This window comes from Emys orbicularis, chromosome 9 (genome assembly GCF_028017835.1).
Source record: "Emys orbicularis isolate rEmyOrb1 chromosome 9, rEmyOrb1.hap1, whole genome shotgun sequence".
NCBI lineage: Eukaryota > Metazoa > Chordata > Testudines > Emydidae > Emys > Emys orbicularis.
The window spans coordinates 64,004,665-64,018,396 of NC_088691.1; the positions used below are offsets into that span (position 1 = coordinate 64,004,665).

At 41.9% G+C, this 13,732-nt stretch overlaps 1 protein-coding gene across 1 annotated transcript; it reads right to left on the reverse strand.

The window, feature by feature from the left end:
* Positions 1 to 1,659: 1,659 nt before the first annotated feature.
* FOXL2 (forkhead box L2) lies at positions 1,660 to 2,565 on the reverse strand. The gene has a single exon (XM_065410965.1). It carries the CDS (start codon positions 2,563 to 2,565, stop codon positions 1,660 to 1,662), a length of 906 nt encoding a protein of 301 aa, XP_065267037.1.
* Between the last annotated feature and the right edge of the window lie 11,167 nt (positions 2,566 to 13,732).

Consider the following 13,732-nt stretch of genomic DNA (forward strand, 5'->3'; position numbering starts at 1 on the left):
GAAATCAATGCAGTTGTTACTCTGTTCTGCTAGATAATTTGGAGCGGCTCAAAATGACTGGCTTTGTGAAAGCATAATACCCTTTAAGGCCGGATCTGGGAATCATTACTCAAACAAAACTCTCAATGAAGCTAAAGAACTTCAGGTGGAGTTTTGTCTTCGTTAGGAGTGCAGGATCAGACTCTGGATATAGGAAAGAGACTAAAGTTTAATATTTCTGCATGACAACAAAGAAAAGAAAGACTGTCTTCAGTATATTTTAAAAACAAAATTATTAAGTTTTGGCTGCTTAGAACATTTCAATTATTTAGACTTGGAATAAAAATATCAAGCGTGGGTAATCAGCATGTAAACTGTATATACTCTACACACGTCTATCTAGATGGGTATTATACACAATGCTATCCCTGATTACATCATTTTTTTTTTGCATTTTATATTAGACTGTTAGGAATCTCTGCAACTACTCAAGCCAATTAAAATAGTTTGCATTGAATCTCTCAATGGATTTGCATATCAGCAGTGGAGCGCGCAGGACTGAAGGAAAATAAAACAATATTAAAAGAAAGAAAAAAACATTTTATTGGAGACTTTACAATGCTAGAAAATACAATAAAAGTGCTAGTTTACTCTAGAAAAGTTGGTCCCAAAAATGGTACTATGCCTTAGTATCTATCAGTTTACATAAACATTTATAAAATCGTTATGAACTGGCCCCAATATTTATAAACATCTATGTTTTTCACATTAATCTATTTAAAGTCGGAGGACCAAAACTTTGTAAGAAAGATGCTGAGCAGTTAAACGCAGAACCTACCAAAGATTCCATTTGGGGCCAGGAGGTTTTTGGTCAAAAATATGAAGATAAAATTTAACTTTTATTTAATAATAATAATAATGCGCATGGAAAAAATCCCAATTATTATAGGAAACCGTCTTTTTTCTTATAACTTCAAAATATTATTTTAGACCTGTATAAAATTACTCTTAAGACCTCACAGGACATTTTCTACTTTAATATACATATATCTATATCACTGCCGACATATTTCACAAGTTACTCTTGTTATTTTTTGTTTGTTTCAAATATCAACAGCATTGCTATGAAATGTAGGCATGCGTTCTGCTTTAAAAACAGTTCCCAAGTAAGTACTATTTTGACAGAAGGACAGAACTTTGAAGAAGTGCAATTCTTTCCAGACTATGAAAGTCCCGTGATACACAGCGGATAGGCCTGTCCCAGCAACAAATCTACAATTAGCGGAGATCGAATTGGTGGTTTTTCTATTTCCCCCCAGTTTACTTTCCTCAATGCCCAAAAATAATAGTGCCAAATTACAAAATGGAGTATACGTTTGAGGACAAAACTGTGTATTTTGAATGGCATGCTTTAAAAAGAAAAGTCAGCCCCCCTCCCCGCCCCTTATAAGTCAGACAAACCGGCCATCGCTTGATAACCTTACACTCCAACAGGATCACACAGATTTCTCGCTGCAACTAGAGGGTTTTTAAAGTTCAACACTTACACTGCCTTCAACCAACCGCGGAGCAGGGCTTACATTTTCCCGCTGTACCCATTTTTGGCACAGAGAGCACTTTAGACAAATCCGCCACTACAGAGGAGAAACAAGAGACAGACAGACAGGAGGGCAGGGGTCTCTAGATGTCTATCCGGGAGTGCAAGGCGCTGTGTTTGCTGTCGTGGTCCCAATAGGAACAGTGCATCATGGAGAGCTCGGCGGGCTGGCGGGCGCAGGCGAACTGGAGGCCGGCTCCGTTGGGGGCCGGGGGGGCAGGCGGCGCGGGGCTGGCGGGGCTGAGCTGCTGCGGGTGGTGGTGATGGTGGCTCATGCCGTTGTAGGAGTTCACCATGCCGGGCAGGGCCATGCCCTGCACCCGGGAGTAGGGGCCGTAGGAGGCCGGGGCCGACAGTCCTTTCACGTTGACTGGGCTGACGTTGCCGCCGGCCAGCTGGCAGGAGGCGTAGGACATTGGCGCGGGCGGCTGGGCCAGTGGCCACGAGTTGTTCATGAAGCCGGACTGCAGGTACTTGGGCGGGGAGAGGTAGCCGTAGCTGTCGCTGCTGAAGAGGGTCTTGCCCGGCTGGAAGTGGGTCGGGGGCGGCCTGAAGGGCCTCTTCATCCTCCGCCGCCGTCGGTAGTTGCCCTTCTCGAACATGTCCTCGCAGGCCGGGTCCAGCGTCCAGTAGTTGCCCTTGCGCTCGCCGCCCCCCTCGCGGGGCACCTTGATGAAGCACTCGTTGAGGCTCAGGTTGTGGCGGATGCTGTTCTGCCAGCCCTTCTTGTTCTTCTCGTAGAAGGGGAACTTGCTGATGATGTACTGGTAGATGCCGGACAGCGTGAGCCGCTTCTCGGCGCTCTCCCGGATGGCCATGGCGATCAGAGCTACGTAGGAGTAGGGGGGCTTCTGAGAGGGGTCCGGCTTCTCGGCCCCCTTCTCCGGACTCAGCTCGTCCTTGGCTCGCTCGGCCTCCTTGCTGGCGTTGGTGTCATGAGCCATCAGGGCTACGGGGTCCTCCTCGGGGTCCTGGTAGCTGGCCATCATGGCACCCAAGTCCACTCTTCTTCCCAGGGGGGAAAAGAACCAGCTTTCCTGCTTGCTGGGCTGCTTGAAGCCCAGTCCCACCGGCAGAGGCTCAGAGTCAGTCCCTTCTTGGTATTGATTTGGATCAAACTTGCGCCCAGAGCCAGCTGATACTCAGAGCCCCTTTCCCTTAGGAGCTGGTAAAGTTTCTCTCTTAGCCCTGCCTGTTTTTCAAGAGACAGCAACGCGTCTCTGGCTCCGGAGGCTCAGATTTCCAATGCACTCAAGGACTTGCTCTTTTCTGATTTGTAAGTTCCGCTTTCGTCAGGAACCCTTTCCCCTATAGCGGGGGAGCCAGCGAGGCACGGTCGAGTTCATTTCTAATTCGTAATTAAACCCCAGTGATTAGCCTATTAGCAAAAGGAGAGAAAGAGTGGGTATTAAACTGAAAAAATCAAATGGCCACGTATATTTAAATTAAACGTTCTCGGTCTATTAACATATTTCACATTTGATTTTTAAGAAATCTTCTCGCAACTTTCTCTGCTACAGTTTTGAATAATTGTCTCAGATGGAGATTTTGAGGAAGTCCTGATAGACAGAGATGATCTCTCAGTGAAAGGTGGATAAATTATTACCCAGATGTCCAGTTAAGTGAGGGGAAAATGCTAAGTACTATAGTAACATGAGGTTCTGAAGGCTACCATATTATCAGCAGTAAAAGGAAGCTACCAAATTTCATTGCAAACCTACCACGTTATTTGGGTTTGGCTGGCACAGGCATTCATTTTAGCACCAGGGAAGTGAGCTCAAACATGCCTACTGTGCAGTAAGCTGCAAATTTCCACTCCCAGCCTAGAAACCGAATCCACAGCCCTATACTGAAATCAATAGCTGTAAGTGGGAACTGATTGTGATACAGGGTACTCTTTCCCCATTCTCAGATGTCTATATCTATATATACATTTGCATTTATACTCACTAGAGTCCTGGCACAGTGCCCAGATAACTGATTACAGTCGAAAAAAGTAAAAAACAAACAAAATCCCAACCCACACCTGTTAAATCTGTTGCACAATAAAACGGGGCTCGGTTCTCGCAGCCCTTCCACACACGAGTAAAAAACACGGAATTAAAAGAGTAAAGGCTGAAGGATCGGGTCCAGGACGGAGCAGGGCTTTCTTCACCCAGAGCATAAAAATGTGATCGAAAACAGACAGCGCTTGTTTACCTACAAACCCTAAAGGGCCCCGCAGATGAGCGAACAAAAGGAGGCTAGGAAGGGACTGGGGGGAGATTATAGGGTGGAATCTTTTCTGGGAGAGATCCAGACTACACAGTTGAACTGTTTTCCCCCGGTTAACTGGAATTTTCTATGTGCCTTTGACATTTTTATCTCCCTTTTTTATCTTCAGGTAAAGCGACTCTGAGCAGCAAGAAGGAAGCGTGCACTGGCCACCCTGCAGAAGCGTCTCAAAGGTATTGTACAAAAAATAGTCGGTCACGAAGGCTGCTCCATTTGCAGTCGCACAAATGGAGGTGGATTACTTAAAACGTTATTTTGTGATGACTTGCAAGCAATTATTCGATTTGGTTCTAAGGAACAATGCACGAGGACTCGCCTGCTTATTTTCTAAATTCGAGGCTCCTTGTTGCTCCTTCGCTGCCATTTTAAATATTGAGCCGTCATTTATAACTACAGCTACCTGTGTTTACAAAACTTCGGCTCTCCTGAACCAATCCTTGAAAACTAGGTTGTCCAAAGAGTGTGCGCATCAAAATGCGAAGATCTGGTTAAAAATAAGTCTCCTAGCATTTTTATGCACATATTTAATTCTTGCTATGAGCTTCCTTTTAACTTAGAAAACAGTGACCTTGCAGAACTTGCTCGGAAAAACTCTCGGTCTCTAGTGGGTTTTCCCGGAGTGCAGGATTAGATGAGCCCTATACTTAACCATCTCGCAGCTTCCCCCAATTCCACAGGCTCAGGATGCTACGGAGCATCTTTCTTTATAACCGCAGCGTTAACTTTCTTGAACTGCAGACACGAAGGGGAATCACTGCAAAGCTCCGTTTCCCTCCAGCCGCCGCGGGTTTGCCACATCATTTTTCGTAACCACATTTGTACCCTGGAGGATTGCAGTTCTTCAAGAGCATATATTCCTGCACGCGTCTAGCTCCTGATATATTTTATAATTACATCTATAGAAATGTTTATCTGCATCTCTAGATTTCTCTGTACTCACCTATAGACCGCCGTACATGTACACACACCCTTGTGTATGCTGCCATTCATAATATAGACACACGAATGCCAGTCTATGTACAGATACATTTAAAAAACTCAGAACAACATTTCAATACAAGTATAAAACATTCAGTATATATACACAAATTATATTACACATTTTCAGGAAAAGATATGATCTTTAAAAACTGTAATCCTGCTGAGTACAAATGTGGTTACGAAAAATAATGACACAATATATTTACATAAATATAAATATATATACATATATGGGGAACGTATATCTTATGTGTGTATATTTTATATCTACATTATATACACCTGGCTTTTCTTGAACGCCGATGTGTAGTTAATATAGAGAAATAACATTAGCGATTCATTTCCTAATTAATCGCCCACGTGCATCTTCCCAAGTAAACAAGCCAAGATTTTCCATTAGGTTAAAACACGAACATTCTTTGTATCCAAGGGAAAACGAAGCTGGGAGACAGCTGTGCGTTCGGAGCACTTAGGTTTGCTGCATGGGGATTCTGTGTTCACTCGTAGAGGTCTCTTACTCTCTGTGGTGTTTGGGCTATCTATTTCTTCTGACCACCCATGCAGGCCTGCTTGCTCTTCCTCGCAGGCATTTCCGCAGCCAGAGCTGGTGCAGGTGTAGCAGCATTGTTCTGTGTGTCATCACCTCCTCCAAATTGCAGATTCCTCCCCTTTCTGCTCTTAAACTGGGCGCACGGCTCTTTTAAAGGATTCACTCTGTGGAAGAGGAAACTTTGCTATCCTAGGTATTTCTTTTTTGACAGCCTCACCAAGTGGGATTTAAGATCAAATCGAGCGGTAGACTCCTAGTACAGAGGTAGGAAATGTGCAGCAGGTTTCAGTAGCAGAGAAGGTGAGTATATTGTGGTCTGCCCAGAGTATTTGCCTGCACCCTGCTAATTAAATGTTGCTATTAAACCCAGGCACTAGGAGAGAACAGAAAGTATTTGTTTGGTGCTGTTCACTCAAATCTCACCAGTGTCAATTAGAGCCTACTCGGAGACAAAAACATGGTAATAAGTGAGTCGTTCAGCTTTTTTCCTGGACATTTTAACGCTATAATTAACCGAGATCTAAAATATTAGAGGCTTTTACGGTGATTGCTAGGAATGTGTCCATTCTGACAACACAAGAGAAATGTAAGTAACACAGAGGCTTTCTACACCATTGACATTTAAACAGGGAGGTTCAGTATGGAGTTCTGCCTACGCGATCAATGTCATGTTGCAGCTCAGAGAGCACAGAACTTCAGTTTGAATATTCGTATGTCTGTTTCAGTGTCAACTGAATTGATGATGATCACAGATAGACAGTTTCTTTACATTGTCACTTTCTAAGCCCTGTGTAATTGTAATAAACTCAGACAAAACAAATGAAGAAATACACAGAACAATTTCCCTGGGCAAAGTTCAAGGTATACAGTAAATGTACGGGGGGCGGGGGCGGACTGAAGGCAATTTATATACTGAAATATTTGCAAGGACCTGATTCCGCTCCCTTAGAGCGAGTGGCAAAACGTTCATAGACTTCAATGGAAGGATCTGGCCTCAGTTCCGTGTATCTTTAAATTATATTACTGACTATCAGATCTTCATTGTAAGGTGTAGAGCATTGGAACGATATTGATAAGAAATTCCCTCCTAGAATGAAGCCACAATTCAGGAAACGGTGAAAAGGGAAATCACTTTTATTTAAATAACCCTGTCTCAGGAAATATTACTTACTCTAATTGACAGAGAGTGATTTATTCTGGTGAGAAAAAGTGTTATATCATATTTGACCTGGATCAGGATATTAAGATCAAATCTGGTGTAAATTTAAAAAGAATCTGACACACGATGACAATCAAAGCAATTCGCAAGAATCGGTTTTTAAAAAGACTTTCTGGTTTTCCTGTAGAGTTTTTAAAATATTCTAACTGTTCGGAATTGCTAAGAAGTCGCAAGCAAGGAATCGATTTAATTGATGGTTTATGCTAAACACAAGACTTTAAACCCTTCAGCCTGCGAAATTACAATCCGCCGACAGGCAATGTAGCCAATCACAATGCGTCCATTTTAAATAAAAACGCTTTATTGTATAGTGGAAATTTGCACAGGCTGTGTCTCTGTCATTACAAGGAAATGCTTAAATACAGACAAATGTAGCGCAATTAATAATTGTGCCCTGAATTGGTTCTAAATATCTATTTTCTTTTCTCCTAATCTGGAACACAAACCACAAGACACTTGGAATGCCGAACAGGAGTGTACAAACTGCTGAGATTAACGCCAACCCCGCTTTTGATGGACAGCAACGGATTTAGTCTCTAAATAAAATACACTATATTTAACTTGGAAACCAGTGCCGAAAAGCGGCTTGCAAGAAGGCAGATGGGATGTCTATTACATTAAAATCGGGTACCGCTGTTTTTAATAGACAATCGAATATATCAAAGCGATTTTTGCAGAAGTCTTGAAGAACAGTTACTGCAGTTCACAAACATAAGGGAAAAAAGGCAACACAACATTGCCATTGATTGTAATTAACATAGCGGTGAATGTAAGCAAAGAGCGAAGAGGTCACTTTAATACTAACATTTCAACCTGGATACTTTATTGATCTGATGAATTACATTACCTCTGATGTTACGGAATCACAGCCTAAATACCAACAGAATGTATTATAATGATCACACACAGATGTGTACATACAATGTACGTATATGATGACTGACATATTCTTGGCGCCCTGCAACTACTGGTAAACATATAACACAAGATACCAGCATAGAATTTAATATTAAACCAATGCAGAATAAATTGAATAGTAACAATCAGCTAAACCAAGCTATGCTCTTCTTTATATACTCACCACTGTATACAGACAGAATGGATGTTTGTATGGAATTTTTTTTAAAGTGTCCAGTGAAAAACTATAATTTAACTTTTTTTTTGTTATTTTTAAGGAATCCCTCTCAATAGTCCACGTTACAATTACTCTGCCCCCATCAAGCCAGAACGAAATGAGCTGTATGTAAGCAAAGAGAATGACTCCGCGAGAGCTGGAAAACTCTCTTATTGCTACCCGAACAGGGACAGGTTAAAAAGCCTGTTTGTTTATTTTCTAGACACTAATCCGTTTATGTTGTCTTTCAGTGTCCCAGCTCAAAGGTATATATGCATGGTTAGCATGGGGAGTTTTAACTTTTACCAGGCACCGCATTAAGTAAACAGACCTTTTGGGTTTGCTCTACTCTGAGGAGAAATAGGCGGTTACGATACAAGGTCTAGCAGTTAGACAGCAGAAAAGCCATGCATCTGTTTTAATATTAAATAGATGTAGTCCTTGCTGTTCAGGTACTTTTCGTTGACAGAGCAGGGCCTGATCCTGTACTTCCTGAAGACAGTGGTAAAACTCTCACTGACTTCAAGATCAGACCCTCAAAGCTTTCTGCTTCCTGCCCTCACTCAGCTAAAAATGAGATTGCTTTCAAACACTGACCCCTAGAAAGATGAAAAGAAAGGGAATGTGATTCACATCCCTTCCAAATGGAATTGCCCTTATGTTTCAGGGCCTTAAAAACTTATTTCCTATGTTCAGCATAATTACTAAAGCACCAAGGCAATGAGAACAATCTTGTTACAATTGTAAGTATTTCTAGTCCTCCCCCCCCCCCAATAAAGATGTACTGCATTATTTTAAATCCCTGGATTATTTGTTCCAAAAACAATTGTAGCAAAAATAATATTTGCATGTAAACATGACATTTTATGGAGTGTTCTCTATACTAAAAGTAATGAGAATCAAAGAAATATAGTGTGGGAAATAAATGAAAGTATTTTCTGGCATGAATAGAAATTCATCAGTTTTAGCTTAGTCTATTAAAATACATTTGAAACCCATTCTAAAAAGCTATTTTCTCTTGTCACATATAAGAAGTTAGTCCCATATATGTAATCATACACACACAGTCTCATATACACACACATAGACATAGACACACACACATGCATAAACACGCACATATATACATAAATGAGCATATATAATACATACAAACTTCATGGGCACATCAAGATATGCATGCAACAAAACTGAGTAACCATGTGATTCTATTGCTGTAACCATTTCCCAACCTTACCCACTTTCCCCTATTGCTTGTTATTCTCTCCCCCTTGTAGCACATCTAAAATAAGGGCCTGAGTCTGGAAATACTTATTACCAGGAATAACAGTCCCACAGATTTAAATGGAACTACTCATGTAAGGACAGTTACATGCATATGCATTTTCAGGATCGGGCCTTTCACCTGTAAACTCTGTGGCTAAGAACTTTATTTAGTGTCTTTTTATTTGTTCTGTAAGTCACCTTACACACGTTGGTGCCGTGCATAAACAACAATCCTGCATTCCTTGTACACCCAGAATTCCCACTGACCTCCCCGAAACTCATTTGCTAGCATTTAATAAACCTTCTCTCTGGAATTATCTTACTTGATGTGTGACAGCAGCACAGAGACCTATTCACATAGAAAGTGTCCTCTCCTGCGTGAATGAGTTTCATTGTCAAAAACTTGAGCAAAAGTGAGAGTATTCCACAGCCAGGGATTTAGTTTTTCCTTTAAACTGTGAAGCTGAAAGGTCTAGCAGCTTCAAACTTGTTTTCACAAGCTCCCAAATGTACAAGGATTTCTGCATTTACTGGAAAAAAACAAGCACTACACAGGAACATGATGGCCATGCATCCATAATGCAGGCTTCATGAGGAACAGAATAATTTTATTATGAACTGGACTGAAATCATATAGAATGAAGGGTAATTCAAGAGGACCCATGGGGAAATCACAAACGGGCTTGATTCTGTATTGATCCCAAAGGGAATTTTTGGTGCAAGGAATGCAGGGTCAGGCAGATACTAAAGAGCACAGATTTCCCCTTGAATAAACTCTAAACTCCAATATACAGTATAAAGATACTTTGAATGGTCCCATTTCATTTGGGGCCTGTCCCTACTCCCACTGAAAACAATAGGTGTTTTGTCACTGATGTCAATGGGAACAGGATCACACCTTTTTCCTTTATACATTCCCACTCTTCTTTATTTTTGCTTCTTATCCCCTAGTCTGGGCTGAATTCTTCACCACAACATATTCTTCACCACAACATTCAACATATTTAGAGCACTGGTCTATAAAAAAACTGCATGTTTCACTTCACCATTTGGTAGTTTATTTCTTTCATCTGCAATCACAGCCTGATCCAAGGAAAGCTCTTGAACTCACACCATCAGTTACATGATGAAATGCAAATAGTTTCTTGTGGTATTAAATGGCAGCCCACAGCAGAGTTCAGGTTGGCTGTTATGGATTCACTAGTTACAGCTCTGCAGGATAATCCTAGGTTACTGCCATCCTGCAGTCACTGGCCTACAGGAATGTTGCAAATAAAAACAAACAAGTTAGCCTCCCCTTTTAGACAAAGTAGAAATTATGTCTGTTTAGGAAGTTGTAAAGGTTGCATGTATCAGAGCGTGACAACTTGAAAGGCAAGCTGATCTTTCTACTGCCTAGATATCAATGCTCAGACATTTTTCTACAAAGAGTTTATCAAGCACTGAGTCCGAATAAAATAATCGTAACAGCTCTCTGTTGTGGGGATCATCTTAAACCTGCTAATTAATAATGTTTGACTGTAGAATGAGATTCTACTGGGGTGGTAGCTCCACTATTGTTATGACTGAGACCAGTTTACTGTTGAACAGTCAATATTTCTAAATGCTCTAAAATCCACATGCTCATGTGGGTTGTCTTGCAAATTTCTGTGCCCCATGGGGATCCCTGGAGAAGTGGTACACATTTAAGATTGTTGGAGCAAGGGATTCCTGTGATGCAACCCCTCTAACAAAACTGATGTCCAAAATGTCTTCTTTTTTTCCCCAAACACCTACCTCTTCAACTATAGTTCTGATCCCACCCAAACTCCTATCACCTGCTCTGTACTGATTTCAGCTAGTGTCCAGCACTCGTTGACACTTTGGGGAAGCAATAGCTAAAAAGTTCATCAGGATAAAATTTGGATCTCCAATGTGGCTCAAGCCAATCTGATGAGCTAGGGAAAGTAATTTACATATGTAGAGCAGGATGGGGACTCTATTGCAAGCCAGAGTGTTTGCTGACTGCCTGTTGTCAGGGTAAGTGCGTGGCTCCAAGTGAGATGCTGTGGCCACCCAATCTGAGCACCACCCATGTCCTGTGAGCTTGTGTCCTGCCCCTGGCAGCTTTCTGAGAATGTTTGTTGTGCAGATTAGCGGCTCTCTGCTTGCATTTTGCAGGGGACTCCTTGAGAAATTTTGCTCTGAGAGCAGAAATTCTTATTTAAGAGCCAATATTTCAATAGGCTCCAAAATCCATACTCATTCTGATTTTTTAAAAGAAATATTGCTATAATATCCACAAGCAGAGTGAGACTTAATTGAAAATTAATATTCCACAATTGGGGCTAAGGTAGACTTTGGTGGAGGAAGGAGAACACCCATTGAGATGAATAAGTCATTTCTCACCTTTCAGAGCTCTTGTGTCAGGCTGCATTCACCTTCATCGGGTTTCTGATTCACCTGAGAACAGTCCATGGAAACTTCTCTGATGCAGAGGGTTGTTCAGAGCCCCTTCCCCCTGCACTAATCTACACAGCTGTCCCTAAAGCAGGGAGTCCCAAACTTTTTGCTGGCACAACTCCATTTTAATGAAGTCCTTCCCCCAAACAGCCTGGAGGATGCCATTCTGAAGAGCAAAATGGCATCCTCCGCACAGTGTGACCTTTCACACACCATACATGGGAGGCCAGGCTTCATGGAGGAAGCCATTTTGCTCTACAAATGCCATCCGCTGCACAGTGTGACCTTGTACATATGGTGTGTGGAAGGTCATGCTGTGCAGAGGATAGCATTTTGTAGAGCAAAATGGCGTCTTTTGCACAGTAGGGATCTCCACAAGCCCCTCCACTGAATGGGGTCACGACCCACAGTTTGGGAACCATTGCCCTATGGCTTGGACTATACTAAAATGTTAGGTTGACCTGGCTACGTTGCTTGGGGTGTGAAAAATCCACACCTCTGAGTGATGTAGTGAAGCCAGTCTAATCCCTGGTGTAGACAGTGCTAGGTTGACAGAAGAATTCTTCCATTGACCTAGCTACTGCCTCTTGGGGAGGTGGATTACTTATGCTGATGGAAGAACCCCTCCCATCAGTGTAGATAGTGTCTACACTGAAGCGCTATATGCAGTTGCCGCTGCGCTGCTGTAGCATTTCAAATGTAGGCAAGCCCTAAGACTATATAGCTACACTAGAAGCACTTTACTGATGTAGGTATACTGGTATACTATACTGGCAAAACTGCACTTATACTAGCAAAACTGCACTTTACTAGCATAGCTTATTCCACCCTCCCCTGAGCACAACAAGCTATACTGGCAAAACCACAGTTTTGCTAGTATAGCTACATCTACTCTAGGGATTTTGTCAGTACAGCTGTCAGTCGGGGATCACACCTCGTCACACCCCTGACCAACATAGCTATGCCATCAGAAGTCTGTAGTCTAGATGCAGGGCAACACAGTGAATGGCAGTTTGAACGCATGCAGACAAACCAGGGAATACAATTCTGTGGGCTATGACAACACACCATACAAAAAGGCACATTTATTTAGCCATTCATCATGTCTGCTATTATTGGGGAGCCCTAATTGAAACATACTTAACAGTACATCCCCAGTAGCTCTTGCGAGCTCCAGGTGGAAGAGTTAAGGTTGTGGACTGTGGCTGGTGTGTACTTTCATTCTGTTTTTCCAGGTTTTCATACATTTAAATATAGATGCATTTAATGTTCTGGAAGAGCATGAGGCATCGTCAGTGAACCCTGACTCTGCAGGCATGTCTACACTATGGAGGCTACAGTGCCACAACTGCAGCACCATAGCGTAGATGCTTTCTATATCCTATATAAATGGAAAAAACACTCTCGGAGTGGCTGTAGGTAAGTTGACTGAAGAATTCTTCTGTTGACCTTGCTTAATTATAGTCTCAGGGGTATAACTCATGGCTGCATTAACTAAGTTTTTGGGCAGCAAATCTATTTCCTTATTTCATGCTCATTGCACTGGTGTTGGAACATCTTCAGAGTATCTGAGCACCTCCAAGCTAAAATACTTTATACCTCTATTAAGTATGTTGCAGTTTAAAACAATTAGTGGCACATACTTGCTAATTTAACTATTATGCTTTTCTAAGAGATCATCAGGTTTCAAGTTATATTACTAGTTTGATCTGAAGGAGAAAAGCTAAGTATCCTCCCCTTTTGACTCCAGTTTAGCAAATTACATCTCTATCTGAGAGTGGCAGATCAAAGCCCCTTTTTCTTTACCGAAACAAGATCAAAACCAGCAAACATCTTACTTTATGTATGAGTCTCTGGAGAAGCAAAAGGGGATTGGAAGTGATTCTGTATTGCACTGTCTGCTACTCAGGAGCAAGACCTCAACTTCTCTGGAGGAATTAAGTAATTCCTTGTGCAACAAGCTAAATTTTGGCCAAACCTCAGATTATGCACAACTCCCAGTAATTTCAAATGCACAGACCTAGTTAGTGCCTCTCAGAGAGGTGGATTAATACAGTAACAGGAGAACCCGTCCCCTCCTGTTGCTGTAGTGAGTGTCTACACTGAAGCACTGCAGCTGTGCCGCTGTAGCGGTTTAAGTGTAGACATAGTTTTAGATCCTGACTTCAGTGGGAGCCAGATCAGGCTCTTAGACACCCACACATTTCATGCTAAGTCCTAAACAATCAGTTGATTTATGAGTTAGTGCAAAAAATCCCCAAACATTGCAATTATCCTTCTAACAAGAAGGATCTGTAGGTTTCAATTAGA